At 54.0% G+C, this 22,215-nt stretch overlaps 2 protein-coding genes across 7 annotated transcripts in view; both read left to right on the forward strand.

The window, feature by feature from the left end:
- Positions 1-4,722, forward strand: part of Klhl22 (kelch like family member 22) — a 39,251-nt gene extending 34,529 nt beyond the window's left edge. For all 5 annotated transcript variants that reach the window (XM_026401745.2, XM_026401743.2, XM_026401748.2 and 2 more), the window contains exons 6-7: positions 69-302; positions 3,720-4,722. In XM_026401745.2, the coding sequence (XP_026257530.1) occupies positions 69-302; positions 3,720-4,085 (600 nt within the window). In that variant the 3' untranslated portion in view covers positions 4,086-4,722. The remainder of the gene's footprint in view (positions 1-68; positions 303-3,719) is intronic.
- Positions 4,723-9,030: 4,308 nt separating this feature from the next.
- Positions 9,031-20,602, forward strand: Scarf2 (scavenger receptor class F member 2). 2 transcript variants are annotated; one of them, XM_026401764.2, is made up of 12 exons: positions 9,031-9,234; positions 14,076-14,134; positions 14,226-14,327; positions 14,522-14,608; positions 14,801-15,041; positions 15,141-15,359; positions 15,503-15,631; positions 16,227-16,330; positions 16,407-16,524; positions 16,734-16,849; positions 17,953-18,105; positions 18,890-20,602. In XM_026401764.2, the coding sequence occupies exons 1-12, from the start codon at positions 9,071-9,073 to the stop codon at positions 19,795-19,797; spliced, it is 2,400 nt and encodes a 799-aa protein (XP_026257549.2). In that variant the 5' UTR covers positions 9,031-9,070; the 3' UTR covers positions 19,798-20,602. The 2 variants fall into 2 exon arrangements, with proteins under 2 accessions (XP_026257549.2, XP_026257548.2); XM_026401763.2 differs by having other exon boundaries at positions 14,522-15,041.
- The last annotated feature ends 1,613 nt before the right edge of the window (positions 20,603-22,215 follow it).

Genomic DNA, 22,215 nt, shown 5'->3' on the forward strand with positions numbered 1-22,215 from the left:
TGGCTGCTCTTTTCACTCTTGCACTTTTCTTCCTTCCCTTCCCTGGTTCTCTTGGTGGCCCCACATAGGTGTATGCCCACGCAGGTGCAACACTGGAAGGGAAGATGTATGTTACCTGTGGCCGCAGAGGGGAAGACTACCTGAAAGAGACACACTGCTACGATCCAGGCAGCAACACCTGGCATACACTGGCAGATGGGCCTGTGCGGCGAGCCTGGCATGGCATGGCCACTCTCCTAGACAAGCTGTATGTGATTGGGGGCAGCAACAATGATGCCGGCTATAGGAGGGATGTGCACCAGGTAAGCCAGGGCCAGGGCTGCCCACTTAGGTCATCAGAGCAGTTTTAAGTTCATAGCACATGAACAGAAGATGTAGATAGCTCCCATGTATTTTCTGCCCCTACACTTGCACAGCCTGCCCAATTATGGGGTGGGGAGCATATGTGTTAAGTCGGTAAACCTGCAGTATCATATCTCTTTTTTTTTTTTTAAACAAAAAAGAATTTATTGGAAGGATACTTAGATCTCTCACCGAATCTTTCAAAAAGTTGAACAACTAGAACAAAAAGCAAGGCTTCTGATTTCACTTTTTTTTTTTTTTAATCATAGACCAACCACTGAATACATACCACTAAGACAAAAAAGTAATGTGTTGATGTGCCCCCATCAGTTCAAGTGACCACTCCCAGGCCAACAATTCCCTTTGACCAGTGTGGCATTGTACAGAGTTTGGGCCAGGAGGGCAAGCTTGGCAGCCAGGTCCCAAGTACTCCCATAGTGACTTCTGGATTCCTTTCTACCAAGCCTGATATGTGACTGCTTGTTTTAGTCCACTTATTCATCAGTATGATCAATCAGTATGATCAAAAGAACTGATAAGAAAAATTTTAAAGGAGGAAAATTTTGTTGGGAGCTCAGTTTCAAAGGTCTCATTTCATAGACAGCTGGTGTCATACTTCTGGGCCCAAGGTGAGGCAGAACATAATGGTAAAAGAATTAGCATAAGAAAGCAGTTTAGGACATGGCAACAAGGAAACAGAACTGCACTGGCACATCTTAAACCCCAAGTCAAGTTTACATGAAGGTTCTTTTTTTTTTTTTTTTTTTTAGTAGTAGTAGTTGGACACAATACCTTTATTTTATTTATTTATTTTTTTATGTGGTGCTGAGGATCAAACCTCATACATGCTAGACGAGCTCTTTACCACTGAGCTACAACCCCAGCCCTGAAGTTTCACTCTTGGTCTTGCACATTCTATGGGTTTAAATTAACATATAATGACTTGTGTCCACCATTACAATATCGTACAGAATAGTTTCACTTGTGCCTTTATTATTAGTAAAAACTTAAAACTTATATTGCTGGGTATTGTGGCATGAGTAATCCTAGCTACTTGGGATGAGGATAGCTTGAGCCCAGGAGTTCAACACCAGTTTAAAGTAAGAAACTTTTATTATTAAGTTAATATAACCACATTGCAGAACATGGCTATAAAAAATAGATAAAGGTGAGGAAAACTAGTTTCCTAACTGGCCCCTGCATCATTGGTTTTCAGTTGTTATAACTGTGAATGCTTTGAATGGTTTCTGCCTAATTCCATCAGAGAGCATCCCAATATTCTTCCCTTGCTGACATTTGTTCTGGGCATTCTTCAGTTTAACACTCAGTTTTCATAACAGTAGCCTGTCCTGCCCCTCCCATAGCTTTGTAGCATTCTATCAAACTGATGTGTCATTTGGATTCATATAGATTTAAACATTCTATATAACATGATGAATAATATTTGATTTGAACAGCTTTTCAGGCATTTTGGATTATTTCCTTAATTTCATGCAGTGGTTCTCAAAGCATGGTCCCCAAACTAGTAACCTCCACCTCACCTGGGATTGCTGCATTAAGAAAGCAGGTTCTCAGGCTCAGCCCCCCAGATTCCTCATTCAGAAGCTCTAGGGATGGGACTTGGCTGTCTGGGTTTAACACACCCTCTCATGGTAAGAACCTGGGGCAGTACAATTAGTTTTTGATTGCTGCCATAACAAATCTCCACAAACTTAGCAACTTAACATAAGTTTATTATTATGGTTCTGTAGGTCATAAGTTTAACAGGCAGAAGTCAAGGTGTTATTGGGCATCTTTCCTTCATGGAGGCCCTAGGGAAGGATCCCTTTCTGCTTATTTGGGCTTTTGGCAGAATTCAGTCATTGGTGGTGGTAGGACTAGCTGACTGTTGGTTAAAGGCTTCTAGAAGCCACTCCTCTTCAAAGTCAGTGAGGGCAGATTGAGACCTTTTCATTTCTCTCTTCTGTCTGGCTTTCCCTTTCCACTCTTTTTTTTTTTTTTTTTAGTATTTATTTTTTAGTTTTCGGCAGACACAACATCTTTGTTTGTATGTGGGGCTGAGGATCGAACCTGGGCCGCATGCATGCCAGGCGAGCGCGCTACCGCTTGAGCCACATCCCCAGCCCTTCCTTTCCACTTTTGAGGACTTGTGCAAATGCTCTTCCATTTATAGTGGTGTTATATCTTTGATAAACTCATAGTAAACTGAAAATATCCTAGGTCAAAACTGCATTTAATTCACCTAACCTACCAAACATCACAGTTTAGCCACACACAACCAGGTTGTTTACTCTCATTATTGAGTGACTGACTGGAAAATTGCTCCCTCTGCCTAGCATTGCAAAAGAGAATCATACCACATATGCCTCATCCCTGAAAAGGTCACAGTTCAAAGGATTTCTACAGAATATGTATCACTTTTGCATCATAAATTGAACTGTCTTAAGTTGGTGGACTCAGTGAAACTATTCTGTATGATATTGTAAATAATTCTACCCCCCCAAAAAAAAATCCCACTTTGAAGTTCACACCTTTAACCCCATCTGCAAAGTTACTTTTACCACATAAGGTAACATATTCATAGGTTCCAGAGATTAGGGCTGGCTGTATTTGGAGGACTATTACTCTGCCTACTAAAGCTAGTAAATCACAGTGGTTAGTCAAGAAGATAAGATTTTTATGGCTCTTAATACATATTGACAAATTCCTTTCCTGACTTATCATATAAGTTGTATGGCTTTACCCACCTTCAGCACAATTGGATTTTTGTTTTTCTTGCCCTAGAAAGGGGGGACATTTCAGTTTTGCATGTCTTGCATTAGGTTGAACATTTTCCTATGTCTTTGTTTACTGTTTTGGATAATTTTGAAGACAAGAATGTTGATGGTCATGATTAGTAAGCAACTACTTTCACTTTGCACTACCTGCTAGTGATTTTTACTGTAGGGAGAGGTAAAGATGTAGAAGTGGGATCCTTGTCATCAGTCAGCTTCAGTGTTATGGAGAGAAGAGAAGCAGTACCTCAGAATGTGCAAAATGACAGCCTGCTGAAGGGGAGACAACTGCACATATGGTAGGCAAAAGCTGGCCATGGGTTGGGTAACCTGGATGAAGGCCTATATCCAAGTGAGGCCAGAGGAGCAATACTATTCCAGACAAGGGGCCAAGAGTGGGCCTCCTGCAGACCTGGCCATCTCTGGGCAGGTCAGCATCAGGTTGCCCCATGGGCAAGATGTTTTAGCTTTGGCTCTGCATCATTCTTCCAAGGTCTATCAGAGATTGAAGGTAACTAAGGCTGCATTGGTCAGCTGGCCAGGGATGGGTTGGCAGCCTGTCCCAGCAAGCACCCAGGCTTGACTCTTGCTTTGGCTTTGCAGGTGGCCTGCTACAGCTGCACATCTGGGCAATGGTCTTCTGTCTGCCCACTCCCAGCTGGACATGGCGAGCCTGGCATTGCCGTGCTGGACAGCAGGATTTATGTGCTGGGTGGCCGCTCTCACAACCGTGGCAGCCGCACAGGCTATGTGCACATCTACGATGTGGAGAAGGACTGCTGGGAGGAGGGGCCCCAGCTGGACAACTCCATCTCTGGCCTGGCGGCCTGCGTGCTCACTCTGCCCCGTTCCCTGCTCCTTGAACCACCCCGTGGGACCCCTGACCGCAGTCAGGCCGACCCAGACTTCGCCTCTGAGGTGATGAGTGTGTCAGATTGGGAGGAGTTTGACAACTCTAGTGAGGACTAGGGCTCCAGTTCCCAGCATCAGAGGGTGGGGTGGCAGGGACTGTAAGGGTAGTAAGACTCACAGGGCCTGAGCCAGGGCCTGGCTCCAGGGTGGAGGACCATCCTCCTGGCACCTGTGGCTCACTGGCTTCTGATGCCCTTCTTCACTCCAGCCCCTTGACAGACTTATACAACATTTGGGGGGCTGGTGCAGACTCTGTGGCTATGGTTTATGTTATCATGGGAAATGCTCCCAAAAAGCTGTGGTCCTCTGAGGGAGTGACCAGGCCCAGTTCTCCTCAGTGAGTACTGGCATCACCAGCTGTCTTGGCCTTCCCCCACTTTCCCTGGATCTGGTCCCTGTTGGGCTAAGAAGATCCCTTATCCAAAAGGACCTGAGGACTAACAACCCAGGTGAGAGGGGCTGAGGCACATGGTGCCCTTTCCATGAACAGGGTGGGGCTTGATGAGCAGTCCTGAGTGCTGCCTAGTAGCAACCAGGGCCTTGAGCAGTTGAGAACTCCCAGGGGACAGAGAAGGAGCAGATACAAAGTTGCCTGGGACTGGTTCTAGCCATGAAAAGATCCCCTACTGCTGTTTTTCTGATCCCATGTTGTTGATAAATGAAATAAAGCATTATACTAAAGGTGTTAACTATTTTCCTGTGTCCAGACTCAGTGTGTCCCAGTGGCATCCAAGGGAGGCATAGATTTGCAAGGTCAGAGCTACCTTGCAGGATGGGCTGTGGCATGGAAGAGATGAGGCCCCATCCAACACCTGGAGATCATGGTCCTCCCTCAGAGAGGCATAGTAAACTCTCCAAGCTGACAGGGTGGTCATCAGGGAACCGGGAACCTGCCCTGCTCTTGTGGCAGATGACTGTTTCACCTGCTTGAACAACCTCTCTAGTGAAGTCTACCATCCAAGGCCTGTTGAACTTTAGTCCAGCTCCAACTAGAAATCTCTTAGGATAGGGGGTGCAGTTCAGTGGTATAGCACTTGCCTAGCATGTGCAAGGTCCTGGGAGTTTGATCCCTAGCACTGCAAAAATAAACAAACAGTGGGGGGCAGGCAGATAAAGTCCTGGCCTCAGCACTTGGGGAGGGAAGTGGCATCAAGGGAAGAACCATGAGACACTGTCCTGATTGGAGGCACCTATGCCTAGCTCCTCCCCACTTCTTGACTGCATTTCTCAGGCATTCTCTAGATGACCCTCAGATATCTTGTTTCAACGACCATGCTGGTACAACAGATGAGACCTACCCTGGGCTATTTTCACTAGTGCCTCTCCTCCCATCTAGGAGTTATCAAACACATCCTGTGCCCCCAACAGATCAGCTGGGGATCTGGCACAAACCTTGCCACTCTGCCCAGCTTCCAGGATACCCAAAGCTTTCTTCCACTTGAACACGTTTCCCTCCACACTTTCAAGTTCATACTGCAGGCCTCCCTGAAGGAAATTGCTGTGCAAATGGGTTGGGCAGGCAACTGGGCAGAGCATGGGAATGACCAGGTCATCTCACTAGTACCCTGTCATGGAAGAGGAAAGAATGGAGAAACAATACATTTTACTTGATGGGAGGATTGCGGCAGCGGTACAGATGATGGGTTGCTCTGTATTCTCCTTTTGGGATCCCCTGAGGACTGTGGGCCCTTGGAGTTGACATTTACTCTCAGGGCTGCCTGTGTGACCTTCATCTTGGGACCTGGATACCTCTGAGGACAGGACATTACCCTAGACACCTCAATGTGGCATACCCAGTGTTGACCTCAAGTGGGTCACTTCCAATAGGGCAGGATGGCCATTTCTGGTGTCATCTCCCCTGCTCCTGAGGGTGAGATGCAAGAACATGGGCTCATTGTAGGAACTTACTCTGTCCATCTCGGACCCTGCTTCCTACATCTCTGCCACCATTTAGCATGCCAGGGCAGCAGTTCCTGCAGGACCCCAGAGGTTTCTGAAAAGGAAGAGTGCCAGAAATGCTTAGCCACTCTCTGCAACATGTCTCCAGCCTGCTAGCACTGTCCTCACCCGAGCTAATCATGGCCACAAGCTTGCAGTAGGTATCTGATCTGCAGAAGGACAAGAAGAGCCTGCTGAGTTCTGGGTAGTATAAAGAGGGTGGAGTGTACTCTGGCAGGACTGGGTGGTAGCCCAGTCTACAGTTGTCAGTCCTCAAAGGTCCACTTGGCATACATGGGCACCACATTCTCCTGCCTGTGAATCTAAGCAGTCCTGCCTGTGGGCTTGGGCAGTCTAGCTGGGCCCTCCTGTGGCCATACTCTTTAGAACTTGCTCATGAGAAACCCTCCCTCAAGGTCCACCTCCTTCAGGAAGTCACCCTGGCCAGAGCTAGATGGCCAGAACTGGGCTTCTTGGTTGGCCCGTATCTGTGGGATCCTGTGAACCTATGTCGTCTTTATCCTGGGGTTCACCTGGCACCAGACCTGGCAATAAGATGATCATATTTCAACTATATTTCTTTGTCTCCTGCTGAGGGGATGGGTGCCATGGTGGCTAGGACAGATGAAGGACCTGCTTGCAACACCAAAGTCACTACCCACTGCATGGTATCTGCAATGGAGGAAGCTAGGGAGGTGAGACAAGGCTAGGCATAGTCCTTGTCCTGAGGGCAGTGGGGAACAGTCATCCCAAAGCTGTCATCCGCAAACCAATGTAAGATCACACTCATCTGTCTGGGTGGCACATATACAGGGCTGGTAGAGATTTGAGACATTTAGGAGGTCCTGATAATGGGTGTGGGGTGGAGGCATTTTCCCTTTACAGATGTGGGGAAGAGGAAAGAAGTTGATGGAGTTGGAGAAACCTATTCATGAATTTGGCCCAGCTGAGGTGAGTATCCTCTCCATCCCAGGAGGTCACTGCTTATAAAGCCAGAAGTTAGCTGGGGACAAACACTGAAGGGCAGGGAACTCTACTATCCTCTATTGGCAGCAGCAATAGGGAACCTCTAAGGGACAGGCATTCAGCATTGGGAGGGCATTGCTGAGGTCAGGGCAGTGCCTAGGCTGATCCGCCCAGAAGTGGTTGGCATGTTTGCTTGTCCCCAGAAGTGTTTGCATTTGTGACCACATTAATTGCACTTCCCCTTGAACCCACCCTACTTCTCTCCTGCACCAGCAAAGCTGAGGGCTGAGAGGCCCCACTTCCCATATTCCCCACTCTCCTCCTCATCCTAACCTCCACCACCTGCCTGCCAGCCTGTTGATGCCTCTGGCCTTGGGCCTGTCAGTGACTGTTTCTGAGTCCAGTCCTCCAGCTCCACCCACCACACTGCCTGTGTTCCCTCCTTCCCCAGGGAGCTTCTGGCCTGCTGCTGTGCCTGCCACCAAGAGAAAGCAGGTGCCCTCTCATTGCTCAGGCCCTCCCACTTTAAGTCCTCAAAAGATAAACACTTTCTTGATAGAACCTAGTTGACCATCAGGAATAACTGTGCTTCCTGCCCACACTCCCTGCTCCTTGGGCCTGGAGTAAGGTCTGTCCCTGTACTCCTCAGACCCAGTTTTCCTGCTTTTTCCATAGCTTCCTGTGGCTCCATTCTGCTCCCCTCCTGCACTGTCCCTTTGCTGTGTGCTCTCAGAACATTGAAAGGTTTGGTTTCTTTGCTGCCCAATGAGGCCAATGATAGGATAACACAGTGGTGGGAGAGAAATGAGCTTTATTGGCAGCAAATCAGCAAGTTGGAGGATTGAGGGCTCTCACCCTAAAGTCCCATGTTGCTTTGGAGTCTCAGGTCCTAAGCTTATATAGGGATTTTTAGGAAGTATATTTTTAACCATAGTCAAGGGAGCACGAGGGGTGGTCATTAATTTTGCATCAACCAGCTCTTCCGAGGAGCATCTTGATGTTATCTTGCTATCTTAAGGTCACCAGACATTCTTGGTTCCTATAAATCTAAAGAAAGACTACTGGTTAAGGGGGTCTTATAATTGATATTTTCTTGTTCTCCTTTTCCTGATAAAGCTGACTTTAGTAGTCATTTATTTAGGGAGTCAGATACAGAGGAAGCATAGTAAAGGAGAGAAGTTAATTTAGAAGAGGAGAGAAGTGAGGGAGTCAGTGGTTTCACTGGCCTGATGTGGTTTCCAATCTCCAGGTCCGACTCCTAGACTTTTTCCTCTGAGATCTAACAGCCTTCTAAAGCAGAATCCATCTTCTAGGCTCCCCCAGTTCCTTTCCACCCCTTGATAAGGGCTGCAGGATTTCAGCTCCCATGTCCATGCTGCCTCCCTCTGCCTTTACCTCCACATTCTATTACAGCCCACGTCTGGACCATTTTACCCTCTCTCCTGTCTGTCCCAGCAAAGCTCCCTTTATCCAGGCCTCTCGTCCAGATGCAGGCTACCCACAGGCCTCGAGCATCCTGCTTAGTCCGTTTCTTGCGCTCTTGGATTGCTCGGAGTGTGAGAGAGGTGCTGACAGCACACTAGCACAAGGGCTTCCAGTTCCCCAAACCGTGATGCCGGCTTGTGGCCCAGGGCTGTCTCTGGATCCCCTTCCATTGGCCGGTACCAAGGAGCTAGAGTAGGGGATGATTTGGAGCGTTGCGCTGTACATCCCTCACCCCACTTCCCGCCCTGGGCCTGGCTGTGCAGTGAGCACGCAGGGGCAGCTGCTCCCGTGGATGTCTGACCAGGGGAGGGAAAGGCAGGGGAACGGAGGACTCCTCTGGCTGGCCCCGCGGCCCTTCCCTCCCCTAATGCTCGGCGGGCCTCCTTCAACTTAGTCCCCCAAGTTTGTGAGTGGCCAGGTGGGGGCGGGGGCCGCGCAGAGGGGCGGCGGCGCGGCCGGAGGGTGGGGTCTGGCGCACTGGGCGGGCGCTGCCGCCTGGCCGGCCCGCGGCTGGCCCGGGATCAGGGAGCCGATGTGGAATTTCCTGCCCGGCCCGGCGCCCCTCCTGCCGCCCCCCGCCCGGCCTCGCACTCCGCTTCCGGCCGCTCTCGTTGCGGCCGCACCCGCGCCCACCCGCGCCTGCCCCGCGCCGCATGGAGGGCGCAGGGTCCCGGAGGGCCTGGCCGGTGCGGCGCCGGGGATCCGGGAATCTGTTGCCTCTGCCTCCGCTGCTGCTACTGCTGCTCTGGCTGCTGCCCCGTACCGCGACGCCCCAGGAGCTGAACCCGCGCGGTCGCAACGTGTGCCGCGCGCCGGGGTAGGAGCCCGGCCTGGCTGGGGGAGGGGATCTAGGGGGCCGATGGGGGCTGGGAGCTGGGGCGCCCAGCATTGGAGGAGCCCCCCCCCCCGCCCCGAACCTCCCTACGCCAAATGAGCGGGCCCCTTTGGCAGCTTTCGCTGAAGCCAGCTTCGTTCCAGGCCGAGTTTGCCTCCCGGGCCACGATTGGGCATCCCAGGATACCCCATACCAGGAGTCACCTGAGGGTATAACAGAGTGTTTTGGGTGCCCAGAGGAGTGACACACGGTGTCTGAGATTTAAGAAAAGTTCCGAAGAAGAGACCCTTCTCCTAAGGGAGAAGCCGAGGAATGGCATTCCAGGCAGAAGGAACTGCATGTGCAAAGGCCCCGAGCACAAGTGGTTTGAACCTGGGGTGGGGAGGAGGGTCGCAGAAAGAAAAAGTAGCTATGCTCCAGCCAGGGGTGTCTTGAGGCAGGCAAAACTTTAAAGGACAGATTTGTCTTAGAGCGGGCGCTGTGGAAGGACGGTGATGGAGGTGAGCACCGAAAAGCTGGCTTCAGAGTGGCTAGATAAGGCAGTACAAAGGACAATAACGGGCGCGGGGGACTAAAGGATGTGGGAACTCTTGGAGACAGACTCCAGGTAGCGATAGTGGTGCGCGGAGGGGCAGCGCAGAGTTGGGGCATCAACAGGAGCTGGCCCCTGTGGGACAGGTAAGGGACAGGCCCCGCCGGTGGTCCTGAAAATTTTCGCGGAAGGTGAAGTGAGGAAGACAGGACACTAGGAACGGCGCAGGAGTCCAGGTACCTGGATGGCTTGTGTAAGGCCAGGCGAGGTCAAGGGCATCTCTGCAAAGGGGCGAGGAACGGGCGTGTGGGGGCGCTTGGGCTGGCATTGGGGGCTGCCGCACTGGTGGGCAGCTGGGGAAGCAGCCATGGGGTTCCGGGTTGGGTTCTCCTGGGGACACCCTGAGCCTCAGGTCCGGTGAAGGCCGAGTCCTGGGGCTCAGGGGTCGCTACAGACAAGGGGCTGTAGGGGGCTGCGCGGGGTTTCCGAACTACAATCAGAAGGCGCGCAGACCCCTCCCAGCTGCGAGGCCCGCCTTGGGGGCGGGGACCGGCCTGGCCCGCCATCTGCTTCGCATCGACGCTGCCGCTACCGCCTCCCGGGCCTCCCCGACCCCAGGAATGCAGAGGCGACGGCGGCAGGCGGGACGGTGCGTGGAAAGGGGGGAGGGCACGATCGCCGCCTGGCTCTGTCTAACTGCCCCAGTCCTCTTCCCTTCACGGGGCCCGGTCCAGGGATAGGGATCCGGTGGCAGGATGGTCTTGTGGAGCTGCTTCAGGAAGGCGCTTGGCTCCCACTCTCCTTGTCCCGAGACCTTCCCAGGAGGCTGACTGGTTCTGTAACTAAAAGCCTAGGTTTGAGTGTAGATCCTGGTGACAGCCATCCCCAGCTGTGCAGACAGCAAATCCGTAACCTTTCTAGGCCTGTCTCTACCTCTGTAAAATGGGGTTGATGATGGGACCCACCTCATGTTTTGTTTTGTTTTGTTTTTGGGGGGGAGTTGCTGTGATCATGTGTGTGGAGGATTCATAGGAAGGCAGTCACTCTAAACACTGCCCTCCTGGGGTCTGGGGCCATCTCTTTTGTTACACTCCAAAGAGGACCAGGAGAGGGAGTATGTGTTCAGCCAATAAGATCTCACCGATCTGGTGATGGTCCAGGGACACAGCGGACACCAGTATTCTTGTGCCACTTCTGTGCCCATAGTGGAGACATAGTTAGAAAGCAAGTGGGTCTAGACATCTAGCAGGTGCTGGGGAGGAGGGGTTGAATTAGGGGTAGTTTCCTTTAGACGGATCTGTGGAGACCTACTGAGAAGGTAGTAGTGAGGCAGCTATCTGGGGTAAGACCCAGAACCCAGAGGTTAAGTTGGAAACACAGTAAGGAGACTTTGGGTTGTGCAGAGCCCCGGATGGTGATGGTGAAGGAGATACGGAGAATGGAACTGGGCAGGCCACAAGGGGTTTGCTACTGTTCTGAGGACTTGGACTTCCCTGAGGGTAGTGGGAACCCAGGGAACTTTGCACAGGGAAGGGTTGGAATCTGATGAAGGTTTGGCTGCCAGGTGGCAGATATACTGGGAGGTAGCAAGGCCAAAGTTGGGGTCATCTAGGAAGTCAGGAGACACTACAGAAATCAAGATGGCTTTCTAGAGGCTGGGACAGGGCAATGGAAATTGGTCCCAATTTAGATGTAGTTTGGAAGAGAAAGCAGGCCTAATTTTCCACTAGAGAGGAGTCAGGGATGCCTATCAGGTCTCAAGTCTCTCCACCTGGAAGGACAGGGTGACCCGAGGACATCAGGAGTTCAGTTTTGGATAAGAGTTCTCCCTGTGGTGATATTTTCCAGTGAGCAGTTGGATTTACAAGTCTGGCATTAAGAGGGAGGAGGCCAAGACATTGTTAGTAACCTGAAGGAGCTAGTGTGACAGAACAGAGGAGAGGAAAGACCTGAGGATAGGGACAGAAAACAGAGGAGAGGTGTCTTGAGGGAAGGAGATCCTAGGTAGTGCCATGGCAGGTAGAAAATCTTCTCTGGCTGGATTTGGGGAAGAACAGGGTCAGGCACAGGTACATGCATGGGCTTTAAGATGGGCAAAATCACAGTGAGTTGGTACCATAGCAGAAATAATGATGTCTAATTGGGGCAGCCTGCAGCTTGTCATGCTTGCTGCTGGGGCCTGGCTCCCCAAGGTCTTGCCCACCTGTAGAGCAATCATAGGAACTGCTCCTTGTACCAACTGTCTCTCTCCACCTCATCTTTCTAAAATCTTAAGCATGTGGCCTTGCCACACCAGCCTGCCCCTCTCTGCTAGCCCTTCCAAGAAGGAAGGGCTTTTGTTCTCCATGAATCCAAATGGACTTTGTTCTGCCAGTGGGTATTGGCTTTGCTGCAATGTGTCCTGGGTGCCTACTGTGCTGGAGATGACCAACTAGACTCAGAGGCTTTCTGGAACCTACTCCCAGAGAGCAGGGTCATAAACCACAGCCTAAGGCAAAGCTCTTAGTATTTGCTAAGTATTGCACACATCTTGGCCCACTTAATCCTCCTGCCAAACCCAAGGGCTTCATACTATAGCTAAGAAGCCTGCTGCTCAGAGATGTGAAGCTCCTTGCCTGAAGTCACACAGCAAGTGGCAGACCCAGCATCAATTCCTGTTGAGTGTGGCTCTAAAACCAGGCTCCTAGCCACAGAGCCACCAGAATGCCAGACTGTCCTAGATAGAGGTGTGGTCAGTGTTTCTGGAGACATCCCAGCAGGCTTTCTAATAAGGCTACTTGCAGGAGAGAATCTCCATCTAGAGACCAGGGTTTAGAACTAAGCAGAAATTGGAGGAGGTTGGCTGGTGTACTTGGGTCTCCCTGTAGATGGGTTCCTTGGAGCCCTTGGGTCAGAACTGGATGATGGAGGAAAATCCAAGGGCAGAAAATGGGGACAGGAAAATCCAGGCCTGTTTTGCATTCCTGTTTGTAGTTTCCATTTGTGTGTGTGTGTGTGTGTGTGTGTGTGTGTGTGTGTGTGTGTGTGTAAAATATGCTGGGCCTGTTCCCCTCATTCAGGATTTTATGAGTCTTGTTCCTCAGGTCCCAACCAGTCTTTCAGTGAAAGGGGACTCCCTTGGGACTTTGGAGCCCTATCCATGGTGTTGCAGTTATCTTAACCTGGGGATGGTTGGGGGCATCTTCTGCTATAGAATTGAGAAAAAAATTCTGGGTTTGCTGAGACTCTAGGAAACAGCAGCCTCAGTGGGTGTTCCTTTTAGGCCTCCTCTGACCCCCAGCTGTGGGCATCTTCTCCAGCTGTCATAAGCATCCTTTCCAGTCATCATGGCTTTACCTGGGCAGGGCCTCCACACCTTTGTCCTCACACACCCCATCCACTCCAAGGTTTAGGTACCACTCTGAAATGCTACAGTTAGAAATCACCTTCTAGGGATTGGGGGTGTAGCTCAGTTCTAGAGCACTAGCTGTGCAAGGCCCTGTGTTTGAACTCTGGTACTGTCCAAGTTTTAAAAAATCACTTTTGTAAATCCAAATAAAATTAAACGTGAGCAAAACAGTAAGTATAAGTAGATGCACTGAGGTTGTCTTCCTCCATTCCATGTCTTGCCAGCATCCGAGAGCTCTTAAGTTTTACTTTTCTTATGAACATGGAGAACCCCCTTTGTGCTCTGCTCCACTCCTAGTAGAGAGGCAGGCCCCACCCTGCCTTCCTCTAGGAGTCCTGCCAAGTGGACTCCTGTGTCCACAACCCACTTCACCCAGAGACTGCGCATCCAACCTTGGTGCTTATCCCTAACTGGGCATTCAGGTGTGACCAACTGGTCCAGCTGATCTTGGTGCTGGCCCAGTCATATCACATCTGGATCCTGTCACTGATCCAGCCAGGCCCTCCATCCTGAGATGTCCTAGACCCCTGTCTTGGCAGGGGTCCTGGAAGCCCAAGGTTTGCTCTAGCCCCCACCTCATAGGGCCTTTTTTCTCAGACTTAGTGGCTGGTGAGGAGGGCATTGGAGGGTGGGATGGGAGGGACTGGGGAGTCCTTATGGGTGGGAGGGCTGGGAAGTTCTTAGAGGTTAGCTGTTTGGTGGTGTACCCTTTGCTTCCTACCAAAGGCTGGAATTTGTGTCTTATCCACTGCCATCTCCCATACTTCCAACAAATAACCACTTCCCTAGGGCAGGACCCAGGGAAGCAGGGGAGGCTGCTGGGGAATCCTTGGAGGGGTGGAGATTAGGGAAGGGATGCAGAGGAAGGAGCCTCAGGTTCAGTAGTCTTCCTTCTACTCTCAGCTCTCAGGTGCCCACATGCTGCGCTGGCTGGAGGCAGCAGGGGGATGAATGTGGGATAGGTGAGTGGGACATCCCAGTGGTCTGGGTAGGAGGGTGGGGGGACGTAAGTGGAGAGAACAGTCGTGGCAGCTCAGCCCCTCTTGTCCGCAGCGGTTTGTGAAGGCAATTCCACGTGCTCAGAGAACGAGGTGTGCGTGCGACCGGGCGAGTGCCGCTGCCGCCATGGCTACTTCGGTGCCAACTGCGACACTAGTGAGCGCGGGCAGGGTTGGGTACAGAAGATGAAGCTGGAGAGCTGGGTGGGGGCAGGGATAAGCCAGGAATAGAGTTGGGGGTGGAGCCAGGTCTGATCCTAGATTGGATCAGTCTACCGGATGGGTCGCCTAAGGCAGGGATTGGGGGTGGGCACCTAGACACTCGAGCCTCCTACCCCCTCGTTCCTGCAGAGTGCCCGCGCCAGTTCTGGGGCCCAGACTGCAAGGAGCGATGTAGCTGCCACCCGCATGGGCAGTGTGAAGACGTGACCGGCCAGTGTACGTGTCACGCGCGGCGCTGGGGTGCGCGCTGCGAACATGCGTGTCAGTGCCAGCATGGCACGTGCCACCCGCGGAGCGGCGCGTGCCGGTGTGAACCCGGCTGGTGGGGCTCTCAGTGCGCTAGTGCGTGCTACTGCAGTGCCACATCGCGCTGCGACCCACAGACAGGAGCCTGCCTGTGCCATGCAGGCTGGTGGGGCCGCAGCTGCAACAATCAGTGCGCCTGTAACTCGTCGCCCTGTGAGCAGCAGAGCGGCCGCTGCCAGTGCCGCGAACGCACGTTCGGCGCGCGTTGCGATCGTTATTGCCAGTGCTTCCGCGGCCGCTGCCACCCTGTGGACGGCACGTGCGCCTGCGACCCGGGCTACCGCGGCAAGTACTGTCGCGAGCCGTGCCCCGCCGGCTTCTATGGCCTGGGCTGTCGCCGTCGGTAAGCGCGGGGCCAGAGCAGGGGAAGGGAGAGGGCCACTTAATGGAGGTGGGGGTTAGGCGGGTCCTGGCCCCGCCTGGTTTCCTGACCCTTCCCTAGGTGCGGCCAATGCAAGGGCCAGCAGCCATGCACCGTCGCCGAGGGCCGCTGCCTGACGTGCGAGCCCGGCTGGAATGGAACCAAATGCGACCAGCCGTGTGCCACGGGCTTCTATGGCGAGGGCTGCGGCCATCGCTGCCCTCCCTGCCGCGACGGCCACGCCTGCAACCATGTCACCGGCAAGTGTACGCGCTGCAACGCGGGCTGGATAGGCGACCGGTGAGCAGCCAGTGCCTGCGTGGGCCCAGACACGAAGCGCTCGGTCCAAACTCCCCCCACCTCAAGGATCTCTGCAGAGTGTTCTGTAAGCTATATGTAGATTTGACTCCATTTCCACTGTTGCCTCCTGCCCTCTTTCCAAGGTGCGAGACCAAGTGCAGCAATGGCACTTATGGCGAGGATTGTGCTTTCGTGTGCGCCGATTGCGGAAGCGGTCACTGTGACTTTCAGTCGGGGCGCTGCCTTTGCAGTCCTGGTGTCCACGGGCCCCAGTGAGTGCCCTGGGCCCTGGAGAGGGTTAAAGGGTTACGTAGCCAACACGGGGCCCTCCAGCCAGACCTAACAGGGGTGGAAGACTTGAGATCCGGGCTGGTCTTTCAGCTCTAGACTGGGCTATCACCTCAGTCTTGGCCCCTCACTCCAGCTAGGGAGTGGTAACAGCTTCTTTGAGCAGAATTGTACCCAGGTGTGGAGCTTGCGATCGGACCAGGACCTGGCGACCAATTAAATCTGTGGTCAGTGGGTTCCCAAGGTGACCCTAGCCAGTGTAGGGACCTCCATTTACAGTCAAGGGTCTGTTACTGGAGGGAGCTCCTCCTCCTACCCACACACAAAAGTCAGCCCCAGGAAAAGGTCCAGTGAGCAAGAATCCTCCAGACCCCCTCAGCAGATGGTGCACACGTTCAGTTCCAAAATATTGATCACCCAATGTGTGCCTATCCACAGGTGGGGTAGGCTTCAAACTGTAGAGAATTGAGCTAGACATCCTGGCTGTGGGACTGGATTCTGATCTTGGTGGCCTGGAAGAGGGAGGGAGAGGCATCAGGGAGGGTTGCTGTGGCCTGCCCTGATCCCACGACCCCGCAGCTGTAATGTGACGTGCCCGCCTGGGCTCCACGGCGTGGACTGCGCCCAAGCCTGCAGCTGCCACGAGGACTCGTGTGACCCGGTTACCGGTGCCTGCCGCCTGGGTGAGTAGGTGATGAACGTCGGGTTAGAGAACGTGGGGAGCTGAGGGCATTCGCGTTGACCCAGTGTCCCCCATAGAGACCAACCAGCGCAAGGGTGTAATGGGCGCAGGAGCGCTGCTCGCCCTTCTCCTCGGCCTGCTGCTCTCTCTGCTAGGCTGCTGCTGCGCATGCCGCGGCAAGGAACCCTCCCGCAGGTAAGGTCAGAGTTCCCTCCCGCTCCCCCGGCGTTTCCGGCGTACCCTCTGTAGCGCTGTCCCGATCACCTGGGCCTAGACCCGAGCTCTTCCCCAGCCCAGTCCCGCCCCGGGATCGTCACCACGCCGCCACGCCCAGTCAGCCTTTCGGCTCCTGCGGAGATCTACCCTCCCCTCCAGATCCCTTCGCTCAGGCCCCTCTCCCGCAGGGAGCTCTCGCTTGGAAGGAAGAAGGCGCCTCAACGCCTATGTGGGCGCTTCAGCCGTATTAGCATGAAGCTGCCCCGGATCCCACTCCGCAGGCAGAAACTGCCCAAAGTCGTAGGTAAGAATAAAGGCGCAAGGTCGCTGGGAGAAACACTTTCTCTCAAAGGAAACTATGGGGAAATTGGTCGAAGGCATTCAGGGCTCAGTGCAAAACTTTTTTTGAGTTTTGATGTGCGTGGAGGTGAGGAGGGAGGTGCGACCAGAGGGAAGAAAAGAGGATATTGCTTTGGGTGAGGAAGGCAGGAGTAGATGTGGGGGCGTGTGTGGAAGGCTTGGGTCCTGTGAGTAATTGCATCAGGGTTATATGGATGACATCTCAGCCCATCGGGCCCCTCAGTCTGTTGGACTATTACTATGTCCCTACGTGGAACTGCGGGGGGACATATGGGCCTGTAGGCGTGGGAATGTTCTGCCCCAAGGAGAAGATCCACCTTCCTGCTTGGATCCTCAGCAATGCCCTTCACTCTTCCTGGAAAGAGAAGGCTGGTCCCTCTCCTCAATGCCCCAAGGGCTCTGGAGGTTTCCCTGCTGCTGCTCATCTGACTGTGCTGACACAACTCTCTTTTCTAAAAATTGGTGGGAGAGGATCAGATTCTTGATAGATAAAAGGAGACATATGAGAAAACCCTTTGGTCCATGCAGCAGCATAGTATCAGGGGACACAGGTGTGGAATGGATACCAGCCAGCCAGTCTCTGGGATTCCCCATTGTAGGGTCTTGTATCCCTGGAGGCCAGGCCTGGTGGGGTACAGATTGCTGAGATGGGCTGAGCCAAAAGGTGGTCTTGCCACTGGTCTCAAAAGCACTCCAAGGCTACCTGGGTCCCATGAGGTAGGGTTCAAAGCATGGCTTGGAAGTCCTGGTAGCCTGTCCAGCAAAGTGGTCTCTCTAGCTATCTCTTTCTGACCTTGCCCAACACTTCATGGCAAACTTTTTAGCTCCCTGGCTATACACACTTGCTTTGCATCTCTTACATAGTGTTCCTTCTTGTCTGTCTTTGCTGGGTTCGCTGCTACGCTGGTCCAGTGTCATTCTACCTGTTGAATCTTGTCCCACCCACAGTCTTAGGGTAGGGCTGGTTTTGATCACTCCTTTCACATTTGGCTAATGAGGCTGGGCGAAAGGAGAGCCCCTGGCAGCTCTGCCTCACTCCTTCCCCAGTGGCCCATCACGACCTGGACAACACCCTCAACTGCAGCTTCCTGGAACCTCCCTCAGGACTGGAGCAGCCCTCACCATCATGGTCTTCCAGGGCCTCCTTCTCCTCCTTTGATACCACAGATGAAGGCCCTGTGTATTGTGTACCCCATGAGGGTAAGTATGGTCTTGCCTGGGCGTCCCTCCAGCCTAGTGAAATGGGGGTGTGGGGCATGCAGTATAGGGAGCAAATGCATAGTGACACTATTTAACTGGGAGTTGGTGACAAAGCTGAAACTGAAAAGGTGGACTCTGCCATTCAGTGCTGGCTGAAGGGGTGTGGAGACAGTGGGCTCTCCTATTATAAGTTGTGGGGCAAGTTCACCTCCCAGGGTTGGGGGAGGATGGACCAGGCAGAGGAAATTTCTGGACCTGGGTTGGGAGAGGCAGAGGAGACAGAAGAGAGGATTCATAGAATATGGGCCTAGGGCTCCCAGACAGCAGGAAGGAGCCTGAATGGTTGGGATGCTGGCCTCCCTTCTGCCTTGACCATTCCCCTGGGTGACTTTGGGTGGGTGACTAACCTCTGAGCCTCAGAAGCCTTACTTCTTCAAGAAGGATAATGGAATCCCTTAGAGATATTGAGGGGTCAGATTTGATGATGGTGGCTCCCAGTGTGGGGGGTATGGTGAGGAAGGGGGGCAACAACCAACCAGAGTTGGAGTAAATCCCCCCCAAACATGCCCTTCACTCTCCAGTAGTCAGCCACACATCCTGGGGTTCTGAACTGTTTGTGGTTGGTGCTATGAATGTGCAGGACACACTTGGATGCCAGGGCAACACCACTACAGCCCGGTGTAGGCAGGGTCCCAGGAGAGGTGAAGGGAAAGATTTATGCCCTGGATATTGACCAGCTGGAGCTACTTCTGGAGGTGTGACAGGCCTGCTCTTCTCTTGTCAGAGGTTGCAGCTGACAGCCGAGACTCAGAGGCCCCCATTGCTCCTGCCGAGGCTCTGGCACCTTCTCCTGCACCCTTGAGCACTCCCGCATCAGCAGAGGAAGCAACTCCCCTCCCTGCATCTTCCGACAGCGAGCGGTCAGCTTCCAGCGTGGAAGGGCAGGGCGGGGCGCTATACGCTCGCGTGGCCCGGCGCGAGGCCCGGCCGGCCCGGGCCCGGGCCGAGGCTGGGGGCTTGTCCCTGTCGCCATCGCCCGAGCGCAGAAAGCCGCCGCCACCTGATCCCGCCACCAAGCCTAAGGTGTCCTGGATCCACCGCAAGCATGGCGCAGCTGCCGCGGCCCGAGCGCCCTCGCCGCCACCTCAGGTCCCCGAGACTGCGCCCAGCCCCAGCAAAAGAAAACGGACACCCAGCGACACGTCGGCGCGGCCTGAAGAGCCCGGCAGCCCACGGGCCCACGACCCGACGCCAAGGCCCCCCGGGCTGGCCGAGGAGGCTTCAGCCCTAGTCACTCCCTCGCCGCCCCAGGCCCGAGCGCGGGGCCGCGGCCCCGGCTTCTTGGAGCCTACGGACACCGTTGGTCCCCCACGCAGCGCGCCCGAGGCCGCATCTATGCTGGCGGCAGAGCTGCGTGGCAAGACTCGCAGCTTGGGCCGCGTCGAGGGGGCCCTAGGCGCACAGAGTCCTCGGGAGAAGCCGGCGCCGCCGCAGAAGGCCAAGCGCTCTGTGCTGCCCGCCTCGCCGGCCCGAGGATCCCTTGTGCCGGAGGTAACTGGGCCAGAGAAGGCGGTGGCCGGAGCGCTGGCGCCCGAGACCCCTCGGAAGAAGACCCCTATCCAAAAACCACCACGCAAGAAGAGCCGGGAGGCTGCGGGAGAGCTGAGCAGGGTGGGAGCTCCCACCCTGTAGTAGGAGCGACCCCACAACACCCGCAGCTTCCCGGGTTTAGCCGCATAGCTTGCCACCCAGCCTTCCGCGCCCCCCGCCCAACCCTCCGTTTCTTCGGCCCAGCTTGTGCACGGAGGCCTCCCATTGGCCACGCCCCCTAGCCTCAGAGCAGGAGGCTATGCCTGATTGGTTCAAGCTCCAGCAGCCGCCCATCCATCAAAGAGCGCTTAGGCACGAAGTTCCCCATTCTATTGGTGGAGACCTGACAAGCCCATAGAAGACAATTCCTTCGTCATTGGCCGGTTATTGAGCTCTCCGACCTACCTGCGTCTCATTGGCCAAAGCCAGGAGGATTCCGCCTGGAGACTTCCTCTTACTGGCCAAGAGTGCACTTAACTGGGGATACCTTCTAAATGGCTGAAGACAGAATTAACTTCTGCCTCGGCTGCTTCTCATTGGCCAGGGCCTGGAGCCTTTGGCTGAAGGTTCCCTTCCTTGAGGGTAGCTTGAGGGCACTTCCACGACCCCCTGCTAGGTATCTGGTTGACCCAAGCTTTTCGGGGAGGGCTGGTCTGCTCCTCAGGGTGTTGGGCTCCCCTGTTCACCCCCAGCTCCTGCCTCCCAACCCTGTCCCCTGAGCTGTCGAGCTGGTTTTGATGGCCTCCCACTACCCTACATGCTGTGGGAACCCCAGGGGTGATTCCAATGGCCCGAGGAGATGTATTTATAGGCCCCCGGCAGGGCTACTCCCACCCTGCCCTGGGAACCCCAGGATGGGTTCCTTCTGGCAGGGGCTTGGCCAAAGCTTTCTTAATAAAGTGCCTTTCCCCACCATCTCCTGTGCTTTACTTCCTGTCTGCGGATCTTTGACAAAGTTCTCCCTCTGGTTGACAAAGTTCTCCCTCTGGTGGCCCAGACCTTTAATCCTAGCGGCTCTGGAGGCTGAGGCAGGAGGATTGCAAGTTCGAGGCTTAGTGAGGCCCTGTCTTAAAAAATAAAAAGGAAGGGATGTAGCTAAGTGGTAAAGCGCCTCTGGGTTCAATCCCCGCGAGCAAAAGAGATATTTCCCTAAAGAAATTGAATGTGACCCCTTTTAGCCTGCACTCACACTGGCAGGATCCCCTCCACCTAAGCTAAGCCTTGGAGCCAAGGTGTGCGTCTCCAGAGACAGATGGGGTATGTGTCTTGACTGGTCAGATCACAGGGCTTGCCTCTGATCCGTGCCTTTTCTACGGACCTATGCTATTAAACTTGAAGGTCAGAGATGTTTGCGGTGCTCCAGAGGCTGGGGCCAAGGGGCTAGTGGGCTGCTAATGCAGCCTCCAGCAGGGCCTCCTCTGGCACAAACGACAGTCTGCTGCTGTATAGAGCCCTGCTGTCCGCCTCAATGGGCTCCTTGTCCTCAGCCGGAAACAACTCACCCGCTTGCCCCACCCACCCTGAGAGGTGGTGGGGAGCTGGAGGGGCGGCTGTCTGGCCCAGAGCTCCTGACCTCTGCCTGCTGGCCTGGCCTTCCATCTGGAACAATTTGTCCCCCAACACCTTCACTGCTCCACGCAAGCCTTCTAGGTGGCCTTCCTGAGCCACAGACCCTGACTTTTCCATAGTTCCTACTGTGTTCCCTAAGTTTCAAAAGTTATGTCTCTCTGGATTCCTCTCATCTCCCTGCCTCTGTCTAGCAGGCCTCTTCCTGTTCTCCCCCATTTTTTGATGCCCAGCTCAGAGGCTTCTTATTCTGCCAAGGTCTTCCAACCAACTCCCTGAACCCACCCTGCAGCCCACAGGAGGCTTCATCCAACGCTGGCAGGGATCTTTCTCTGGCAGTACTCTTGCCCTTTGTCCAGATACCACATTGAAGTCAACTCTGGTCACCCATATAGGGGCTCAGCCACCTGAACAGAGATGGCCTCCTGCCACCAGCGTGTATCCAGAGCAGCTAATGGGCACACTGTTCTTGTGTCTGACCTGGTCAGGCCGCACGTGGAATGCAGGCTCCCTGTCTCTGGGCCACAATGCTTCCTTCAGTCCAGCTGGACACCAGCCCAGCTGTGGCCTGAAGCTAGCTGGCCTCTGACCCATTCAGGCACCAGGTCATGCTGGCTGCTGGGGTTGAAAACACAGGCTCAAAGTTGACCAGAGAGGACAAATGCCCAGTGGGGCCCAGCAAGGACAGGACAGTGACTGTGAGAGGGGGGCAGGGCAGTAGTTTAGGTCACACTCTTGCCTATGCTGTGCCCTCAACCAGAACCATAATGCTGAGCACCCTGCCGCTCTCTGACCTCCCAACCCCTATCTCAAGCTCTCCCTCCCCTCTAGCCTGAACTAGCATGATCTGGGGAAACGAGATCATGCTTAGAGAAGTCTAAGTCTCTAAGTCTAGACTTAGAGAAGTCTAAGTCAGTGATTAGACTTCTCTGGGGTCTCTCTCTTCTGCTTGCC

The sequence above is a fragment of the Urocitellus parryii genome, chromosome 3 (assembly GCF_045843805.1).
Source record: "Urocitellus parryii isolate mUroPar1 chromosome 3, mUroPar1.hap1, whole genome shotgun sequence".
Taxonomy (NCBI): domain Eukaryota; kingdom Metazoa; phylum Chordata; class Mammalia; order Rodentia; family Sciuridae; genus Urocitellus; species Urocitellus parryii.